This window comes from Triplophysa rosa, linkage group LG10, assembly GCF_024868665.1.
Source record: "Triplophysa rosa linkage group LG10, Trosa_1v2, whole genome shotgun sequence".
Taxonomy (NCBI): domain Eukaryota; kingdom Metazoa; phylum Chordata; class Actinopteri; order Cypriniformes; family Nemacheilidae; genus Triplophysa; species Triplophysa rosa.
The window spans coordinates 14586033-14607735 of record NC_079899.1 but is presented as its reverse complement, the minus strand read 5'-3'; the positions used below and the strand labels follow the sequence as shown (position 1 = coordinate 14607735).

Sequence of the window (21703 nt, the reverse complement as noted above, 5' to 3'; positions counted from 1 at the left end):
GGGTCCTGATCTAATCAATAGGATGTATTAATACATCTCCCAGCGCTGGGGTTCTCATGGGGATGCTGAGCAACATCTGGAAAGATCAGGAGGGGGAGATAGAGAGACTGAGAGAGACAGAGAGTGTGTGAGAGAGAGAGAGTGAGCTCACAGAAAACAGGGGGAGGAGGAACATACTGAAAGAATGAAAAATAGGAAAACAGAAAGACAGAGAACAAGAGAAACAGAGAGAATTGATAGGTAAGAATAACAGAAAAGGGAGATAAGAAAAGAGGGAAGTGAAAAAGTGGATGAGAAAACAGGAGAAAAAGTAAAAGATTAAAACATAAACATAAAAGAGAGCAGAAAGAGAGAGAGATGGAGAAAGTGGGAGCAGGTTTGGGGCTGGCTGTGACTGGGCCTGCCTAATCTCTCATGTAGGCTTGATAAGTGTTTGGTAATGAGGGGCGTCTGCGCACATGGTGAGGGAGGAATCTTTTGGCGGCTCAGACCGCCTGTGCTCCGTAGCCTCATTCAGTCCCGCCGCCATGACGTCCACATTAATCACACACACTGGCACGAGGTACTGCACACAGCACAGCCAGAGATCAATAGCAGCCCCACCCACCAAAATAAAGTGAGAGAGAGCGAGAGAGAGAGAGAGAGCGCATGGGCGTTCTTCTCAGACCACCGGAAACCTCTTCTCTGCAAAAGTGCTACTGAGAAACATAACACCATCTGCTCCACTATCTGATTGGTCCACTCGTCCCATGTGTCCAAACAGGACAATTTTTACATCTATATCAAACAGGAAATATCAAGCACAAGTCTATTTTTATCATCCATTTGTGAGACTGTCTGTGAGTCATTTTTTTGGTAATTTGGTAGTTTTCTGCATAAAATCACCCTACATAGTGTAAAGAACATTCTGTAAAATTATAACCTTGAAATATTTAATATTGACCGAGTAATGCTATGTCAAAGATTAAAATCGTTGTGAAATTATGATCATCTCAGAATTAAACGTGTCCGAATTCGCTCCCTATCTCCTATATAGTGCACTATATCGGGTGTCTGCCATTTTGTAGTGTTGTCCGAATTCTGAGTGAACAACTCGTTCCCTACATTCGTTCACTACTTTTTACCCACAATGACTATTTCCCATAATGCAACGCGAATCAACTGCTTGATTAAAATCACCTGGAGCAAAGTGACCGTTAATGCCACGAATGTACGTTTATACGCTTGTGTTTGTTCTTGTTGACAGTTATTTTCTACCTCGTTAAAAAATAAACAGATTAAATAAATGTTATAGACAGTAGTGTTATTAAATAATGTTATTAAACGTTATAAATAAACGTTATGGTATACGTGACAAACTGTTTTTTTGTTCTCTTTATTATAAACTATTACAATAAACGTGACAAATTAGGTGAATTTTTTTCATTACGATCTATAAAGCCATGCAGGTGTAATATAAGCAGTATGACAAATGTCTGCGACAATACTGTCAGACGCAGGATATATTACGTCAGTGTCTGAAATCATTCACTCATTTTCATTCACTTCTTCCCCATATTGTGGACTATTTAGCATTCGCTATATAGGGAATAGTGAATGAGTGAAAGAGCTTTAGATTCTGAGATTTTAGCCTGGTTTTCAGCTGATCTACACCTATAGTACAGAATGTTTACTGGTTAATCTTCCACAATAAGCCTACATTCTAATCTATTATATTACGTTTATACATTTGGCATACATTTTTATCCACTCACAGTGGATTCAAGTCTTGCATTTTATCAGCATCTTTGTTTCTTGGGAATCACACTAACTGATCCACAAAAACACTGTACTTATGAACATCAATCTTACATTTAATGGTCATTTACAAGCGTTTTAAAGTGATAGTTCACTCAAAAATGACAATTCTGTCATCATTTTCTCAAACCTGTATATTTTGAAGAATGTTGGTAACCGAACAGTGCTAGAAACCATTCACTTCTATTGAATTGACACAAAACCAATGCAAGTGAATTAACAACATTCTTCAAAATATCTTCTTTTGTGTTCTGTGGAAGAAAGAAAGTCATACAGAGTTGAAATGACAAGAGGGGTGAGTAAATGACGATAGAATTAAACTATTACTGTAATGCTTTGTGAATGAATTGGGGTATTCTGCATGAGAATATTCGTGTTGTTATGCAGCCAGCTGAAGCAAATGAAGTTGCAAAATCAATCATGGAAGTATTATTAAAAATCATTATATATTTTAACAATATTTATTCAAACTATTTTTGTTATGTAACTTTCTGACGTCACCATGATTCTAAAAGATTCTGTGTACATTTACGTCACTGTCAGACTGAAAAGCACAGGCTACCAGCAATGAACGCTGATTTTCTCTGTGCATAATCCACAAACACAAAAACAACTTAATTCCATGATAGAACATTAACCTGTAGCCACTCAACAGTTGGCAACAGCTAAATCAATATGATGCCCCACTGCAGGCCAAGTATTGACATGGCAGACGGACAGCTGATATAGCACAAAGTCAGGGTCCAAAAAAAGATTCAGCACGATCGATGGATTAAATGTAGCCGTGAGAAATTGCACTAATACCCACATAAGAATGTCGCTGTGGCAGGCGTTATGCGATTGGACAGTGTCTTCAGAAGGCACACATGGGAAAAATCAGTGCGATGCCGCTGAATGAATATTTATATTCTGAAGCCATTTCTTTGCATAAGTTTGCTTTTGTGTGGAAAATCCAAGTTTAACATAATAATGTAATTGGAAAATATATAGTATGCAATGTATTTAACCAAATTTTTATGTTAATTGTTTTACTTTTTTCAAGTAAACGTATGAAATGACAGTCTGAAGGGGGCTAATGTATACTGGCCATGAACCCCACAAAAACAAAAAACAAAATTTCAAACTAGACTTAAATACACTACCATGTATACTTAAACGTTTATTTTCGTAATAACTATCATGTGAATTAAGGGAAAAAAGTTTATTTAAATCTGAAGTTTAAAAAATTTTGAGTAAAAATTTACAAATTTCAAAATGATGAATCTGTTTTAGCCATTAGAAGCCGGGGTCATAACTCCAGAGGGCTGAGGACACGTGGAAAATTAATTACAAGCTGATTAACTGCAAACTGACGTCACGCATTCACCACAGCGGCCGACCTCTGGAGGTCAAGAAAAAGTGAAAGGGCTGCCAAGAGAATAGTAGAAGCGCAACTCTAAATTACTCTGGAAGAAAAGAAGGGTTCTGATAAAGGGCCTATCCTGCCTGACGTTCATTAATTGCTACCAAAATAATTAATTTGCCTATAAGGCAGGCATCTATCTAGAGCTCTGTGGGGGAAGCTGAACTCCTCAGTGGGGTCTGGATTCTTTCCCCTGCGGTGTTGCTGCTATCGGGGGGCGAGCTGGCTCTGTTCACAATGGTTTGGAGCAGGATCTCAAACTGAAGCCTTAAATTTGGCCGTGGTGCATTCACGAGCATCTGCAGAGAAACCGGCAAACTATTTTTCCTTGTGTCAAACACAAGATTGTCAAGAATCACAGTGGCCGCTTCCGTAGGTGGAAACGGTGGTGGGTGAGGAATCTGTTTGAACATGCAAGTAATGGTCTGATCCCTGATAGATGATCTCATGCTGAGACAATAAAACTTAACATGAAGAAGCTGATCTAGGAACTGAAATAAGTTGCAATCAAAGAGTAGGTCAGTAGACACAGAGATTTCATGTGTGCAGTAAAATATAATCACGGTGGGCAAGTATGAAATCATCTTTCTGTGTGGAAGCAATCCAGAGCATACACAAGTGAAACTGACTGGGGCAAGTTGTCACATGGCGAAGTTGTCACAAGGGTTGCATCTCAGCAGTGTTGGGTGTAACTAGTTACTAAGTAATTAGTTACGGTAATTGAATTACTTTCCCCTTGAAAAAGTAAAGTAAGGGATTACTCTCAATTTTTCTGTAATTGAATTACAGTGGAATAGACATAAAAATTATAAGTCTAACTTTAAAATGAATGCTTTAACGTATCCTCCTTACATTTGTATACTTTGGTCAGTTAATAAGAACTATTTATGTAGTTATTTTTTATTTATTTGTTTAATAAGCCGTTTCATGTCTATCCTTGAATCAATTCTAATGAAGGTTGATGTAAGATATAGAAGGTGATTAGTAATAAGTTATTAAATACTTTTTGGAGAGAGTAATTTGTACAGTAATCTAATTACACTATTGAATAAGTAATTAGTAACTAGTAATTAATTTCTTTTTGAGAGTAACTTACTCAACACTGCATCTCAGCAACTTTAAGGTTTAAATAAACGTGTTCCAGATTAATTTTGTTCTATGAATAGTTTGAATTTTACTTAAAAAATTCAGTTTTTGTGTTTTACTTAGTCTGAAAACACAAAACACATTGCTTCTAAATTTTACAGATCTTGGAGAAATTCATTTGTGTGACTGCTGTATAATGCACCATTACTTTGCACATAGTTAAATTATGACAGCATTCCAACCTGTAAGTTTAAGTACATTACCGTAACTGTAAGAGCGGTAATAGTTGTGGAATTGAACGTTGGATCTTTGGGTATTTTCTGATACACCAGTCTGTACTTTGAGATCACTCCATTTGGCACGTTCGGCTCGGTCCAGCTCAGCAGAATAGAGTAGGCACTGGAGGGACGGGCAGTGGGTCGATCCATGCCCTCCGGTTCTGCCTCCAGAGTGCGCACAGAGGCCCAGGAGCTGGAGGTGGAGCCTTTAGAATTCTGGGCGGAGACTCTGTATTCATATTCTCTGAATGGTAAAAGGGAGTCAGAGGCATCTGTGAAATTAAGGGCACATTCGGTCCAGATGAAGACTAGCAGCTCTTCCTGAGTTCCTATTGGTTGCCTAAATGGGAAGAAGTTAAGATGACATTAAATATTATGACAAATCAAGGAAAAACATAAAAAGAATACTGTTGATATTAAAATTAAAGCTGTTTGTTCTAAAAGGTAGTTTTATTCTCAGGTGTAGAAAAACAGTCAACCGCCTGGTTTTGGACACAGTGTTACTGTATGCTGTTTAACCGTAAAACATCAAATAAAAGTAAAGCTCCGGTTAAAAGCTAGGCCCAAAGAAAAACAATCAATCCAATGGGGGTGTCAGAGAAAAGAGGCCAAAGAACACACAGAGGAGGTAAGGGGTAGGGGCAGAGTGCTGTGCTTCGCTCAAGGTTCGTTAATTCCTCCACATCAGAGGCCTGGCTTCCATGCTGCTGGAGAAAATGACATTCAACGCTCTAATGTGGCCCCTGCCGGCCCCACTCGCACCGCAACGGCCTAATCTCACCCAGCGCATTAAAATAAAACCAAACAGAGGCCGGCAGGGGAGAGGAACGTCTCACACCATGGAGCTAAACTACAGCACACAGCTGGAAACAGCAGTCTGTTCTGTACACACTGCAATACAAGAACTTTGGGCAAGTCAGGAAATAATAGCGTATTAATGCACCCTGATGATATATCACACATTTTTTTTCCCTATAAAGTACATAGGCCTACATATAACATTAATGTAAGGTAAGGTTTTCGATCTGCACCAACAACAGTCATACACTGAAATGTTGGGTTTTTCAACCCAGCATTGGGTAAAAATGGATAAACCCAACCGTTGGGTTAAATTACCCAGAAAATTGTTTATATTTGACCCAACTGTGGGATAAAACAACTGAGCATATTGAGTTGAAATAACCCAGCATAGGTTAAATTATAACCCAACTATTGGGTTTGTTCACTTTTTACCCCTGCTGGGTTGAAATAACCCAAAGTTTTTTAAAGTGTTGTTTTTTCATTTGATTTTTTAGCCTCTTCCTGACCCTAAAAATTTTAAACAATTCAATTCTATAATTTTGCTGCTGTGCCTTTAAGACTTTGCTGTGCCTATATGCCACGGATGTTCTGTTGAGTGCATTGTAGTTTTCCCTTCCCCATATTACATATTTTATTATGTTTTATCTGTATGCCTTATACAGTACATCAAATTTAGGAAAAGAAGAAAAAAACATTTATTTATGATATGAAGTCCAGCTGTTTTGAGGATGTAACAGTCACCTAGCGTAAATCACATAAACATCTGTATTGTCTCACCGCCAACATCTGAAACTACATGAATGCAATATAAACAGTGACATTTTTAGAAACTAATTTACAATAATTCTGTACGCCAGCAAAAGACTATCCCAGGTAATTCCTCATTCCCCTGTGTACTGTAAGTTACACACACTCAGAACAAACACCCCTGAGTAGCGGAGACTCGCTTTAAAATCTCAGATAACCTCCAATGAGCTGAATACATACACAATAGCACATTAAAGCGATTACATTTAGCGCGGGGCTGATCGCTGGTATTAAGATGAGTAGATACAATAATACTCCAAGTCCTTTAAGCCATGTGTGAATTCTCTGCCTCATGAATGTGATGTGGGTTTATCCGCTCCCAAATCAGGACTGAGGTGAAATCCAGTCATGCGTTCTTCGGAAAGCAGTGGCATCTGCGGCTATGCTAATGGTATTTTCTTAAGATTTATGCGGGCTTAGGTTGATCTGACCTTGCATTTGAATGACATTGGTCAACAAGCCATGATGCCCTTGACTAAAACCTTACCATATTAGTAACACGCACACGCAAAACCACAGGGAGGAGGTGCTGTACACAATGTTTTTGTTGCCATCCTTGGACCAGATGTGTCAATAAGACATCTCGATTTATGGTTTAATCGGATCAATGTCTGAAATCCTTCAACTCAAAACCCGAATGGTTTAAATTGGTGAAGTTTCATGTTCGGGTGCATTGTTTCCGACCATAAGGCCAATGATGGCAGCGTAATGACAGAGTTAGCATCTCCCCGGCGCACAGCTCCCCCAGTTCTCCTTGAAGAACGCAGCTGAGCAGAGCATTCTGATGTGATTGTACCATGTCAGCCAGTGCTTTATCCCCTCCGCGCGGGGCACGAGAATCACGGCATTCTGTTTCATATTGGTCTCTAACGGCAACGAATGTGCCCGGAATAATCAAAGTCAGCAGTGCGATGTCATCTTCCATTTAGAGCTGCCCATCAGCCTCTCTCTCTTCTCCTCGCTCAGATAGCACAGTCACTGATATACAGCTGATATCCACATAAGCACTCCGTACTCTATTCTGCGCTTTCCCGCTGTCAGTCGGACAGACACTGTTGACAAGTGTAACCAGCAGTGATTGGCCTGTTCACCTCAAGGTCACGGCATAATTACTGTTTGTGTTCCGCTACGTTTCCGGCCGTCGTTTCAAACATGCCCTTACATGGACACGCACATATATGTCACGCACACCCAGGCAAGCACTTCGCTGATGTTACCCTGACAAAGAAGTACCCTGATAAAGAAGTACCGGTTGCAAGCTGACATCCACGGTAGTGACAAAATATCTGTCCTTTAGATGCTAGCAGGATATCTTATTTAACGACTGAAAAATTGTTCTTATGTTTATAAGCAAGCATTAACAAAACTACCCACTGATATAATAAAAATGCTTTCAAATATGTTGCTTACAGCAGTTTTATTCTAAAACAGGTTGCACAATTTTGATCCTAGAATTGTTAGTCTATAGAGGGTATGCATGTGACGTCATTTTCCCATGTGAACACACCAAAACACACTCCCTGGAGTGGCAAAACACTCAGCAAAATGGCTGCTTACAATATCCTGTCAGTCGTAAGGATCACCGTCGAGTCCAGCTGCTTTTAATTTCAGCAAATAATTGCGTGTTTTAGTCCCGGTTTCTTTGTTCTCCTATTGAGAGCGGCCATTTTGCTGCGTTTTTTACCACTCAAGGGAACGTGTCCTGGCACTCAAGGCGGTGTGTCGCGGCATGTTCACGTTGGAAAGTGACATCAATGCATACCCTCTATTAATACATTTTTATTTTTTGGAACTGTGGTGTGCTGACATTACCTTGTTTTGCTTTGATGTATATTTTTTGTCAATTACCGATTTTAAAGATTTTTGCTGGTGATTTTGTTTTTGTGTTTGCCTGGTCTAGACTGACCTACATCCACAATCCAGCTTTAATAAAAGCAAAGGTGCTAGAAACGACCAATGAAATAAAATACGGATACAAATGTCCAAATGAAAATTGTACAGTCTGCAGTCTGCTTACCTGTATATGAAGTATTTAGTTATAAGGCCGTTGGGTTTGTGTGGTGGACTCCAGCGTATTTCAATAACACCTGCACCTATAGCAGTAAGCACTGGGGGGTCCTGAGCCAATGGAGCTGCTTCAGGGGACCGAACAGACACCCCCGGTCCTACACCACAACCATCTGCACACACACAGACAAAAGCCGTCTTTTAAGTGTTTTTTTTTTTCAGATTTTCTGCATCAAGTGATATAAAAAGACTTTTTAATTTGTGTAAAACAAAAGAAGATATTTTGAGAAAGGTCTCAGTGGTTTTGTGCCCATTCAATGGAAGTCAATGGGGGCCCTTGTTGTTTGGTTACAAGCATTCCTCAAAATATCTTCTTTTGTGTTCTGCAGTAGACAGAAAAGCCATACAGGTTTGAAATGACAAGAGGGTGAGTCAATTTTCTTTAATGTAATTCCTTTATGTAAGAATACTTCCTTTTTGCACTCGCTTATTTTACCATTTCCTCAGCAAATACATTTCTAATGTCTACCTTATATGATTAATTTGATAAATGAATTTTTTATGTCTCTGTCCTGGTGTTTATTGTAGTGTATTGGTTAGGTGTCAGGTGAGCACCTGGCTGACAGGCCTGCACTTGAATATGATATTCGGTGTGTGGGTCCAGTCCCTGTAGCAGCAGGAAGTGTTCTGGTCCAGCCGGGCGAATGAGGGGTCGCTCAGTGCCCGCATTCAGCAGGATGTTGTATTCCAAAGGTGCACTTGAATTATATACACCTAAAAGAAAACACAGGCAAAGGGTCACGTACAACAACTGATATCCACAGCCAATAAGCAGATGATAATTCTGCTCATTTAAGCAGGTGTAAAAATGTCAAAACGTGGCCTAAACGTATTTAAGAATCACTAAATGATGTTTCCAACACTCAAGCAGTTCAACCTGTCAGAAATCACATTATATGAAGAGCCATGTGTACTCGTAATTCTTTTATAAGTGCAAACACTGACAGACACTGTGTTTGTCACTCCTGGAATCTTTGCCCTTGATTCAACATCCTTCTGGGCAACCAGACGCTTCCCCGATCCGCCCATCCGACCGGTGTCCGAAACACACGGACACACGCCCATGCACACAATCTCCTGTAATACTTTTAAACTTAAGGATGGAGAGTTGTGGCATCCATGCTTTGTTAATATTCCCATCACTTGCGCCTTTCATAATTTACGGCAACTGGAGGCTGATAGGTTATTCAACATTTATGAGACCAGAGATGTATTCAGAACGGGCTGATTATCTTTACAAATGAAAAAGTTAAATTATTCAACTTCCTTCATTGCCGTCTCCCCGAGCAGATGTAGTCTTTTGCCAGAGATACAAAAACCCGCTGGAATTAGACGACGCTTTGATCAAAGCTTCCTGCCTAAGAAGTTCAATCGCGCAGGTCCCTAAGTTCTATTATTTACAACTAATCACTGACTTTGGAGTTTTTGCACTTTCAACTCGAATGAGAGTCTAATATGAAATAATGGCACAAAGGAAAGAAAAAGGAACATGCCATCAGATCTGATTCATCAAGCACAGGTGTGGCTTAAAAACCGCATCCGGTTTCTGCATTCAGACTTAACCAAGCGTGAGATATTGTAGTTTGAAGCCATAGATTTTTCGCTCGCCTCTCACTGAATGTAAAGTCAATAAGAGATTTGGGCTATGTAAATGTTTTCTGTGGGTATCAGGACTGTTTAAGGGCTCTTATGAGGTAATTGAGGTTGTTTAAGAGGACCCTCTTGCTGGAGAGAGCCCTAATGGGGCAATAATAGCAAAAGATGGAACATCTAAGGCAGACAATCAGGACTGCTTGAATGTAGCCTATGAAATCACTCTTGAGAGTGAGAAAACGCGCACGCATACCTTCTTGAAGGAAAACAAATGTGCATACAGATTTGAAAAGAATGCATTCACATAGTTCTGACAGCCACACGGGATGGTTGGTGTGAGTGTGCACAACAGCAGTCTGGCTGACTAGGAAGGAATCTATGTACTGTCAGCCCGCAACACGGTCACAGTGCAGCAACAGAGAGAGAGTTTACATTTGCTCGCCATGTGAGGGGCGCTCGGTCCATGTGTGGTGGGATGCACCAATGAGCCCAAAGCTTCAGCCTCACGGTGTAAACACAGAGACTGATTGATTAGATGAGCTTATGGGCTGCAGTCTGTAATAGAAATGATGAGAACCACAAACAAAACTATAGCCATCCAATAGAGAAGGGATTCCTAAAGTTTTTTATTTCAGGACCAACCTATAGACCGTTTCACAGCAACAATATAAACAAACGTTACTGCGCATGAGCACTTTAGTGGCCCTTAACTTCCGGTACACATTTACGGAGAATAGAGTCCCTGTAGATCATTTCTGATAACAAGCAAAAACTAAAAAACACAAGTAAATTACATTAGCTAGCAAGTTAAAATGTCTAGCCAGTTTTATTTTGGGTTACCAGTGGAAGAACCGTTACTTGGCTAAACTTAAATGCAACAAAGTTACACAACCCATTCAACAAATTGTTTATATAATAAAATGAATATACAATAAAATATTAATTAAATGAAATATAGTTATATTATTAGCCACTAGCCATACTGATCAACAAACACAGACCGGAAATGACCTTCGGGCCAGGCGAGTGCGTCCAATGAAACCATCTTTACAGATATAATAGACCCACCATGACATTTTGAAATGGAAAATTATTATTATTATTTGTTTTTATTGTATGAAATCTAAGTTTACTTACAGCATGAAAATACCATATGATTAAATATCATAATTTGGACTGGTTTTTACATTTACCAAAACAACCAAATGAGAATGAAAACAACTGGAACCAAGGGAAGGTTTTTGCAAATTACTTTTCTCTACATAACATTACACTAATGTAAAAATAGAATAACAATAAAATAATGTAAAAAAACATTCTGTGAAAATATAACCGTGATATCTATAATATTTACCAAAGCCATGTCAAGGATTGAAATTAATGTTCAGTAAGCCAACTTCTGGCTTTTTTATAAAAAAAAACATTATAAAATGAAAACAATAACATGAATATAATCAAATCAAATCAAATATTTAAATAAAATAATAAAATAATAATAATAAACAAAAATAATATGTTGTGTTAATGAAAACATTCATTTCAGCAGAATCATTAAAATCATTAATTTCACTATTATAAATGAAAATTAAAACACAAAATCTACTGTGTACAGCGATAAACACACATTACCTATTTTTGTCATTTTTTGGCTCTAAATATTTTGATGCTTAATCTCATAATTACATTATGACTACTTGAGCCTGACTTTAGCCTGGATTTCACAAACAGGGTCATGAATGTGTCTGCAAACTGTTGACCGACACTTAAGTGCTATACACCAAGAAAACCTAAGGGGAATACAAGGTGGTTTCAGTATTTTTGGTGGTTTTGGTGTTCAAATTTGTAGCGAGCTACCCTTTCGGGGTTGGAGCTTGCTTTTCTAGTATATGGGTCTCACCAAGTGAGACCTGGCTTAAGTACAATCAGAGAAACTAAAATAAACTGTAATACATTCTGGTCTATTATGTATTACAGACCTCCTGTGAAACACCTGAAGAATTACAAACAACACGGCCACTACATTCAGTCTAAACTTGATCTCAACTTTTTGGGGCTTTAAAATGAGAACACCACACGAAGCAGGACAACATTCATTAAATAAATAAAAATAACAAGCAAGCAAGCAAACAAACAAACATATATGTGTCGTCTGTCTGGTTCCAGACAATTGCAAATGATCTTCCTGAGTACATAACATTCCATACCTGAACTTCCCCTTAACTCCACAGCAACAGCGGAACGAGAGAATGAATGGGACAGGATCGGACAGTGATGGGAGAGCAAACGTAGGTGAAGGGCGAGCACATTACACACAACTCTCCTTTAAATCACACAAGAGGTACGAAAAGCCGTCACTTAGGTTTGAATGCTAATTGATTGGTGGGAGCCATCTACGTCCGGCCCGCACTGATGCATGTACACCGCGACCATGTTGGGCTCCTGCTAAATTACACACAACGTTACTCATAAATCCCCACCCCTCGTGCCGTCACTCTCCCGGGCCCGAGCGGGGATAAATCAGCCTTGCATGAGTGCTAAATAGAGAGCCTGCATAGTGTATTAGGTTGTAAACATTACCTGGGGGTGACCAGGCAACAAAGATGGAGCGGGGGCCACGGAGGCTGACATTATACGGCTGAGGAATCCTTTCTGGGGAGGAGACGGGGGTCTGAATGACGTACCCCTCGCTAAGGCTGCTGCCCCCACCCGTGGTGGCCTCCAATTCGTACACGTACCTGCGGAACAAAGACAGATAGGGGATAAATAAGTAAACCACGAAACTAAATTATGCTATTAGCTTAAAAGTCTCCTGTCACAGAAGTTAAATTCGCCTCTGTTTCGGCAATTCTCCATTTCAGGTGAGAGTCGATGCCGCGTTTAATAATTCATTGTAAGCGAGAGAGGCGGGTGCATTGATTCTGCCATTAAGACGTGTCTTTCACAGCAAGCGCAGTTTAGTTTGAGGATGCGCGTCTTTCAACAGAGCGCCGAGAAGACGCTAAAGACCAAATGCAACCCAAACATATGAATCTCTCTTAATGTGAAATATATTTAGCAGTCATATAAAATAAGGGAAAACACAACACCGACCGATCTGAATCAAGTATTTCAGGGAGTTATTTTGTATATAAAGCTTTGGAAAACAATTAAAAGACCATTTCAAATGTTCATTTAATCAGCATTTCTAGATGTATTGTGGCCATTTCTGACCAGTGTCTGTTGAATTTCAGCAAAATCAAACCTCAGGAGCTACATAAAGTCATCCAACAGCAATGTAAAATTACTGACAGCATGACAAGACACATGAAAACTGTGATAAAATCATCATAATCTTATCACATAAAGAAATCATTTCCTAACTTCCTAAATACAGTGCAGTCGTGGCCTATTGGTTAGAGAGTCGGTTGCCAGAAGGTTGCCGGTTGGATTCCCAGGGCCGGCGGGTAACGACTGAGATGCCCTTGAGCAAGGCACCTTACCCCCACTTGCTCCCCGGGCGCCGCAGTGATAGCTGCCCACTGCTCCGGGTGTACGTGTGTTCACCACTTGCTGTGCGTGTGCTCACTACTCTCTGGATGGGTTAAATGCAGAGGTCACATTTCGGGTATGGGTCACCATATCTGACTAATAGGTCACTTTCACTTTCAATACATAAATATTAGTTGTTAACAATATACAACGTTTTTAACTGGCACCCATTGACTTGCATTGGTTTTGTGTCCATAAAATAGAAGTGAAGGGGGTCTAGTGCTGTTTGGTTACCAACTTTCTTTAAAATATCTTCTTTTGTGTTCTGCGGAAGAAAACAAGTCATACAGGTTTGAAATGACAAGAGGGTGAGTAAATGATGGAAGAATTTTCATTTTTGGGTGGACTATCACTTTAATATTTTGATTTACATATTAAAGGGATCATATGACACGGCTAAAACGAATATTATGGTTTGTTTTAGATGTAATGTGTATACAGGATTTAAGGTTCAAAAATGCTGTATTTTCCACATACCGTGCATGTTTGTATCTCCTCTTCGCCCCGCCTCTCATCGCTCTGAAAAGCGAGGTGTGCTATGATTGGCCAGTTAACCAGTGCGTAGTGATTGGTCGAACACTGCAAGCGTTTCACAGAAATGTAACACCTCTTACCATATTTGGAACATCATGTTCCCACGCAATTGTACTGACAGGTGATAAAATGTCATCGGTACTTCCTTATATCAATTCGAGCCCGAATCTGATACGGAAAATGAAGATGATCAAGCCGATACATCAACTTTGCCAGCGCGACTTGAGCATGATGTAAAGGATTGGTAAGGTTTTATTAAAAAAAATATGATGTTAAATAGTTACAAACTATAGCTAACTGTTTTACCTTTTATATACGACGATATAAAGACTATAAACAAACAACCATATACATCATAGAGAGTTTGTGTGAGATAGAAACAAGCTCACATTACAGCAGGGAATGGTATAAATAACGCGAGCACTTTGGCCCTTCTTGATCAACCAGTGTTACGCCACGTCTCGTCGCGACTCAACAAAGACAATAAACCCCAAATAAATACTAAATAAAAAGACATTATAAACACGACATTTGTTGCCTCTAGTTGGAACATAATTACTGATTATTAGGACTTATGTTGTCTTTTTTCACGTTGCGCGCGTGTCTGCATTTGCAGATCACAAACACACGACAAACTCAACTCGCGTTAGTCCGTAACAAAGTCTTTTACAATGAAAATATACTTACAGGCTGCGAATCTGAAGCGCCAGCAAAGTTTTAATGGTTGGAATGGCCCCACTTTTTAACCAAAGCTTTCGTGCACAGCCGGCCTTGATCTCTCTCCCACGTTTGTGAAGCAATGGTGAAATGCGCTGCACAAACTTGAACATTCGGATTGTACTTTTCTGTAACAGTGTTGTAAATAAAATGTAACCATTCGTTTTTAGTTGTCTCATCTTTTGGCAGGGCAAACAAAGAGTCTTTCTTTTCGCAATGAAACACACAGCGTCTCCGCTACATGGCTGCGGCGGTGACGATACAATGAGATTTACAAGTACGCCCACCTCACTTGCGTTTAGATTTGGGCGGTCTCAAGTCAAATCATGTTACGAAGTGACGTAGATTTGTGGGGGTGTGGTTACACGAGGCGTTTCAGGAAGGTCTGGGTTCGCATTCGCTTTTAGATAGAATGCATCTTTTGTTCCGACACTTTAATTTTTGCAATTTCACATGTCTAATACATGCATGGGCAACTTATAACACACCAAAGACACAGAAAAACACGTATTTCCACCATATGACCCCTTTAACTTTTATGCTGTTATTTTATTTAGCTTCTGATATAAATGGAGCGATTACAGAAAGCAACAGCTAAACTGCCTATGCCTTTTAATTTCACTTTTACATTAGACTTGATTCATTGGAAAAGTCTCTGCCGGATCGATACGGTGTGATACTATTTAACAGATGACACTGTTAATGCAATGCTGATCAGCCCCTTCACTGTGATCTCTGAAAGGCGTGACAGATGCTCTGAGCGCACACGCATGTGAATAGAAAGGAAAGCGTGTATGTGCGCGCATGTATTAGCAGCTTGATGTGGGTTATAAAAACACTCTGCAGGAGGCTCTTCCTTACATACATGACTTCACAAGATAGATTTGCCTTTTAAACAGAGATGGGTGTCAGTGCAAAGGTCTGAATTAGCAATGTATGTGGGTCATGTTCAACATTAAAGGCTTTTAATTTGCCATAAACTCCATAGCCGGCCATTAATACCTCCACATTAACTATTGTTACAACAGTATCCCTTTAAAATAGTCACATCAGTCATTATATACCACGCGCAGTAAAAGCATTGGAGAGGCATATTTATCAGAGAGTGTTTAACACACACACACGCACGCACGCACACACACACACACACACACACACACACACACACACACACACACACACACACACACACACACACACACACACACACACACACACACACACACACACACACACACACACACACACACACACACACACACACACACACACACACACACACACACACACACACACGCACACACATACACTCGAGAGGTAAGAGATCAGCTGTACAGAAACAGATGCCGGGTGTATACGTTGCATACTTTAAGTCAAATAAACACAAAGTGGCGAATCAAAGGTGGTGGTGAGCGGCTAACCTGTTTCCCAGAGGGAGAAAGGTTAATATTTCACTCGTCACAGAGACTTTCTATGATGGCGAGGTAAGTGACAGCTAATCAACATTGTCATAAATAATCAATGAGCTGGAGTGCTAGCAGAACACCCCCCCAGGCTCACGGTTAACTGTTTCCCCACATCAGACTATAGCTCTCCGGGTAATGAAGCACTCGTCTACCTTTGTAACGCTCCTTATTGAGCTAAATTGGAAGAAGAGAGGAAAGGGGAATGGCACAGAGGAAGGGAATTCCTTTTGGCAGGTCGTCTGGAATTATGGCAAATTACACGGCATGGCTATCCCGTGGATAGTCTTGTATTAAGCTACACTAGGGAGGTCATGTGACCGAATGACCTGTCCAAACTGTCCAATCACTGGACACAGATAGTTTTGACTGTTTAAATCATCTAGAAATAGATTTGCATACTGAAAAAGGGGTTAAAAAGATCTTGCTTTCTCTCTCTCTGTATAGATATAAAAATGCACAGAACAATCTCAGAATCACTGATTGTAAAATAATGAAACAAACAGATTTATCCTGTATCTTAAGCAGCTTATGAGACTGAACCATTGCAAATATTTACACAATATATTGTGCAAACTAACTCATTACTTATCACGGCGTGCCTCTGTGCATTTTTGGATTACAGCCGACCAACAGATTTGCCAGATGCCTAGATATAATTATAAATAACAAGACATTGGTGAAAAAACAGAATTTCTGTAACATATCAAAATATATTTAGATCTTTTTTGCAGATGTATTTTTTTTGTCCAATGATCATCTAGTTTATATTTTTAGTTATTTGATACACAGCTAAACCACAGCCATCTTAAAGATGACTTTTTATACCTTATGTTAAAAAAAGACACCTTATGCCAATCTGTCACTCTTTGAGCTCGGTCTAGCTGTGTTTAATGCTTTCATCTTACATAAAAGTAAAAAACGTGCTGAACGGGGTCAGGTGAACCCAAAACAGGACAATTTACCCAAAGCATCCTTAAAGGGATAGTTCACCCAAAAATGAAAATTCTGTCACCATTTTATTCAAACCAGTAAGAATTTCTTTCTTCTGCAGAACACCAAAGAAGATATTTTGAAGAATGTTGAAACTGAACAACGGTGGTACCCATTCCCTTCTGTTGTATAGACAGAAACCTAATTCAAGTCAATGGATTCTGCTGTTGCTTGGTTGCTGACATTCTTAAAGTTAAACACGACATGAATTAAACTTGTTTTTCATCTTTATTCCTATAAGAGCCTTTAAGTTTCTGTCTCCATCAACAGCAGAAAAGTTCTGGGTAGCTGTGCTATCCCGAGTCACGGGGGAACTCGATCAATGCGACTTTCCGAGCCAGTGCTGGTGCTCATTGGCTGGCCTCCCTGCTCGCTCCTCTTAAAAACTTTTAATGATTTGGTATCAGAGCAGGTCTGTTACCAAAGAGCTCTGTTATTGTAGAGTCCCTGGCTTCTTTAAGACACACATAGGATTAGATGGCATCGATCATCAAGTGCTAATGGCTCATAGATAGAACCTGGTGTTGGGCTTTAGGCCAGCGTCTGTGTAGCTCGTCTCTTCTCCGTCGCTGCTGAAGACGACCACTCCGTCACGCAGCAGCCGATACCGGGAGATTAGGCCGTTGGGTTTGAGCGGCTGGCTCCAGTACAGCTCCACTGCTGAGGAGTTCACCTGTATGTGCCTGGGAACTGCCCATACGTCTAGAGCGATCAGAGATTAGGAGACAGATGCTTGACAGAATGCCAGGATGACACATTTAATTTTTTTCTTTATAATGTAGTACATAGACTGATTTTTTAAAAACCCTGTGAAATGTTTACATGTTCTGTGCCTGTACAGAAGACTTACAGAAGTGTAAACAGATGTTAATAATAAAAACGGTGTGTATGGAGATTCATTCTCCATTTCTACATTTCTCTCTCTCTCTCTCTCTCTCTCTCTCTCTCTCCAATACACACATACACATGCATACACACACATACAAATATATCATACTACCTTATAAATTAATGTCACTTTATGTAATTCTATAAAAACGTAAATGTTTTAATGAGAGGATGTGATGTGTGTGTGTCAGTGACTCAATATCCATGTTTGTGTATGTGAGTGCATTAACCTGCTGGTGCATCTTCCGGCGTGTGGCCCATAGATGGCTGACTTGCTCCGCAGCCAGCTGCAGTGCATGCCACAATAATGAAACTGTAGTTGGTGTGGGGCTGCAGACCTAAATAAACATATAGTTACAATGTCTTTAACATGCATACTAGATCAAACAATTACTTATATATTAATATTTGATTCATATATATATATGGGTAGTTGACAAATATACCATAAATGATGGTGTGACATAGCAAAAATCTATTAAAAAAGCTGTTATTATTATATAATAAACAATTTTATTAATATTAATAAACTATCTTATATAATAAAACATATTATTAATATTTATAATATACAATAATAATGAAGATAAATCTCTCTTATGCTAGTTTTTGGCTGACACATTTATTTGTCAACCAACCATATTATGTTTGTGTGTGTGTGTAGATGATTATTATAAATAATAATATAAAAATGCATTAATATTTAAACATGTAATACAGCTGATTTAAACATATAACTGTTGGAAATGTGTCTGACATGACACCAGTAAATATTCAGGAGTATCTTAGACTGAGGTCTCAAATTATTCAAATAAGATCTAAAATAATTTATAAATAACAGAAAAAATGAAAATTAATAAGCACAAATACAAATCGTTATTTTTCAAATGTTAATATAAATACCAATTTAACTTATAGTAAAATTATTTCTTTTCACTGTATATGAGTAATTCTAAATATATCACATATTTAACATTACAAACGTTTATTTAAAATTATACAAAACAAGGTAAAGTAATAGTCATTTACTGTCTAACACAAAACCATTAAAATTAGGATACAGACGTCCCAACTCTAAATCTGGGTCTAATCCCGAAGCACTTTAAATCTCCCTTTAATCCTGAACTCGGCGCACCCCATAAAGCCGCACCTGTATCCGTCGAGCATTGGCGCACAGTGCCAGCTTTGCCTCTACATCTGGAGAAACGCACGCATCCTCCTGTTTAGTATGCCTGCTGGCCTCTCTCATTTAACCCAAACACAGATCAATGTTTTCAGAACGTTGAGCGGTGTTTGGGTTAAGTAAAGAATTCTGTTGAGCATACTAAACGCAAAGGACAGCAACTGAACACCGCCTTTAAAGCCTAATTTCACACATCGCCATGCAAAACATGTCCAGGTGTGTATTCTAGAAGGGTTAGGTTATTATAACGTTGAGGGGTAAGTTCTTAGTATTACGCATTGAGCGGGACTGAGTAATACGCATGGTTTAAATCCAACTTAATTTAGTGATCAGTCTACAAGTGGGAACCTAACAGGAAAATTACATTGTTGGGATTATTAGTTAAAGAAACATTTTGGGAATTTAGTTTTAGAAATATTATAAAAATCTTTTAGACTCCAAATGTATTTTTTCATGTGGGAATTTTTTTTTTAAATAAAATAACAATTATTTCAAACATGGACTTAGATTAGCAATATTGCATGTAACAAAATAATAAAGTTGTAAATAATAATATGTATGTATATGTAAAATAAAAAATAATTCATAAAAAAAGATGTAACAATCACTTTTTTGCTCTTGATTTAAATTCTCATACAAACTCAAGGGGGCACTCTTAGCTTGTTAAAGACACATGCACCTTTAATCAAAACTGCAAATAAATAAACAGGGGTGCAAAAAATGATTTTAGCTAACCCTACGAAGCACACGCCGACCCATTTGTAGCACACGGCTAACACAAAGTGAAACAATGCCGTAACTGTCATCCAAATTGCTCTGTACAGCACGGTGAGGAAGTGTGATGTAATAAATGATATAAAAAGGTCTTTTATTGACAAGCTGCCATTTATTGTTTGCATTAGAGAATATGAGGAGATGATGGCCGATATGTGCCATCCCTGAACGTGGAGGCTTGATGAGAAAAGGTCTGCAATGCTTACTCACCTTACCTGCCACATTGATAAAACCTCTAAATAATTAAGTGCCCACTTCCTGTCTACAATTACTTAATGTTTTTTTTTTCTGTCTGGAGGGGATTATGAAGCGATCTGTGGGCTCCACGTGTCGGCCAAGCCAGGAGACTACCCATGATGCCTTTTATAGGATCAGTTTCCCCCCGCTCACGCATAATTTAGGAGGCAGGTTCTTCTCTTCTATCAGGCCTCGGTGAACCCCGATAGAGCGGCTACACACAGGAGTCAGATAACCCAGGTAAAGGGAATGCTGGAAGATGCCGGTTATGCTCATGAACTTACTACTGACTTCATACACATACGCAAGATTTACACTAGATATTATCATCAGATATTAGTAAACACAGTCAAATGTAATTAATAGAATTAAAATTAAAATATAGTGTATATTAATACCAGACACACCTAAAATTATTTGCAGTTATAAATAAGGTAAAAGGAGTAAGATCTGCTAATAAATACAGTAGAAATTTGAAAAGTTTGTACTGCATATTAAAAGTCATTAATTTGCAAATGTCCAATTAAACGGATGACTTGCAACATAATTTATATAATTGAGAGCAATAATTCACACCAGTTAATGAAAAGCTATACATATTTTAGATTCTTTGAGAAATCCAAACTTAATTTAAGAGCTTTTACATTTTATCTCACAGGCATAAATTAACCTGCAACAAACAGCACTATTGCATATTGGCATTTCTGCTGTTTTTAGTTTTATTTTCTACACAGATTTAAACAAACAATAACATAATTTACTACAGTAAATACACGACCACAAATACTGTAAGTTACAATAAATTATTTCAACAACCCACATTTCATGTAAAAATGTAAACAAATCATCCTGTGCCCTATTGAAATAAACGTGAACGATACTGACCCCTGGGATGACATTCAATTTTATTTTCCTTTTTATTTAAAGGTAAGTAAAGCTTTACATTTTTCTATTTAATTTGTCAAACTGTATATTTCCCAAATGTGTTAAAATCACAGTTAAAACTCATAATGATTTAATTATTGATGTATTTCATATGGTCTCCATTCATTACAATAACAAAGGAACTGCCTTTGTCATTACAAGTGCTGTCGCAGGGCCGGAGCTCGCCGTGTGCGTGGACGTGCGCACGGCTCCTTTGGTTACAAAGGGGAGCAAAGAGATGTTTGAACACAATCAATTTTCAATCTATGCATCACACACACTTCAGTTCATTTTAGCCTTTTTTGATGGTATGGATTGCAATGTGAACTCTTTGCAACCAAAATGTAACTCCAACTAAAATTGCATTCATGAAACTTAAAAAACAAGGTAAGCCTGTAATCCAGTGGCTATGTAGCGTTTAAAGTGTTTAAAGCTTTGACGCCACAGAGAAAGCAAGCAGGTAGCTTGAACAGTATACAGTGTGTGTGCGTGTGTGTGTGTGTTTAATCATGCCAAGTGAGGGAGCGCAAGAAGTTTAAAGGTTTTAAGGAGAAGGTACTTCGCAGCAGCAGTCGATGTGGAGCGCAGAGACGCAGCTCGGCCGCACGGCACAAAACACTGGAAGGATTTA

General features: G+C 38.8%; 1 protein-coding gene across 1 annotated transcript in view; it reads right to left on the bottom strand.

The window, feature by feature from the left end:
• ush2a (Usher syndrome 2A (autosomal recessive, mild)) overlaps nt 1-21703 on the bottom strand; it is a 205958-nt gene that overhangs the window by 19747 nt on the left and 164508 nt on the right. The window contains exons 56-61 of the mRNA XM_057343361.1: nt 18185-18292; nt 17585-17768; nt 12409-12566; nt 8794-8952; nt 8189-8351; nt 4549-4903 (exon numbers count right to left, since the gene is read on the bottom strand). Coding sequence (XP_057199344.1) covers nt 4549-4903; nt 8189-8351; nt 8794-8952; nt 12409-12566; nt 17585-17768; nt 18185-18292 — 1127 coding nt within the window. The remainder of the gene's footprint in view (nt 1-4548; nt 4904-8188; nt 8352-8793; nt 8953-12408; nt 12567-17584; nt 17769-18184; nt 18293-21703) is intronic.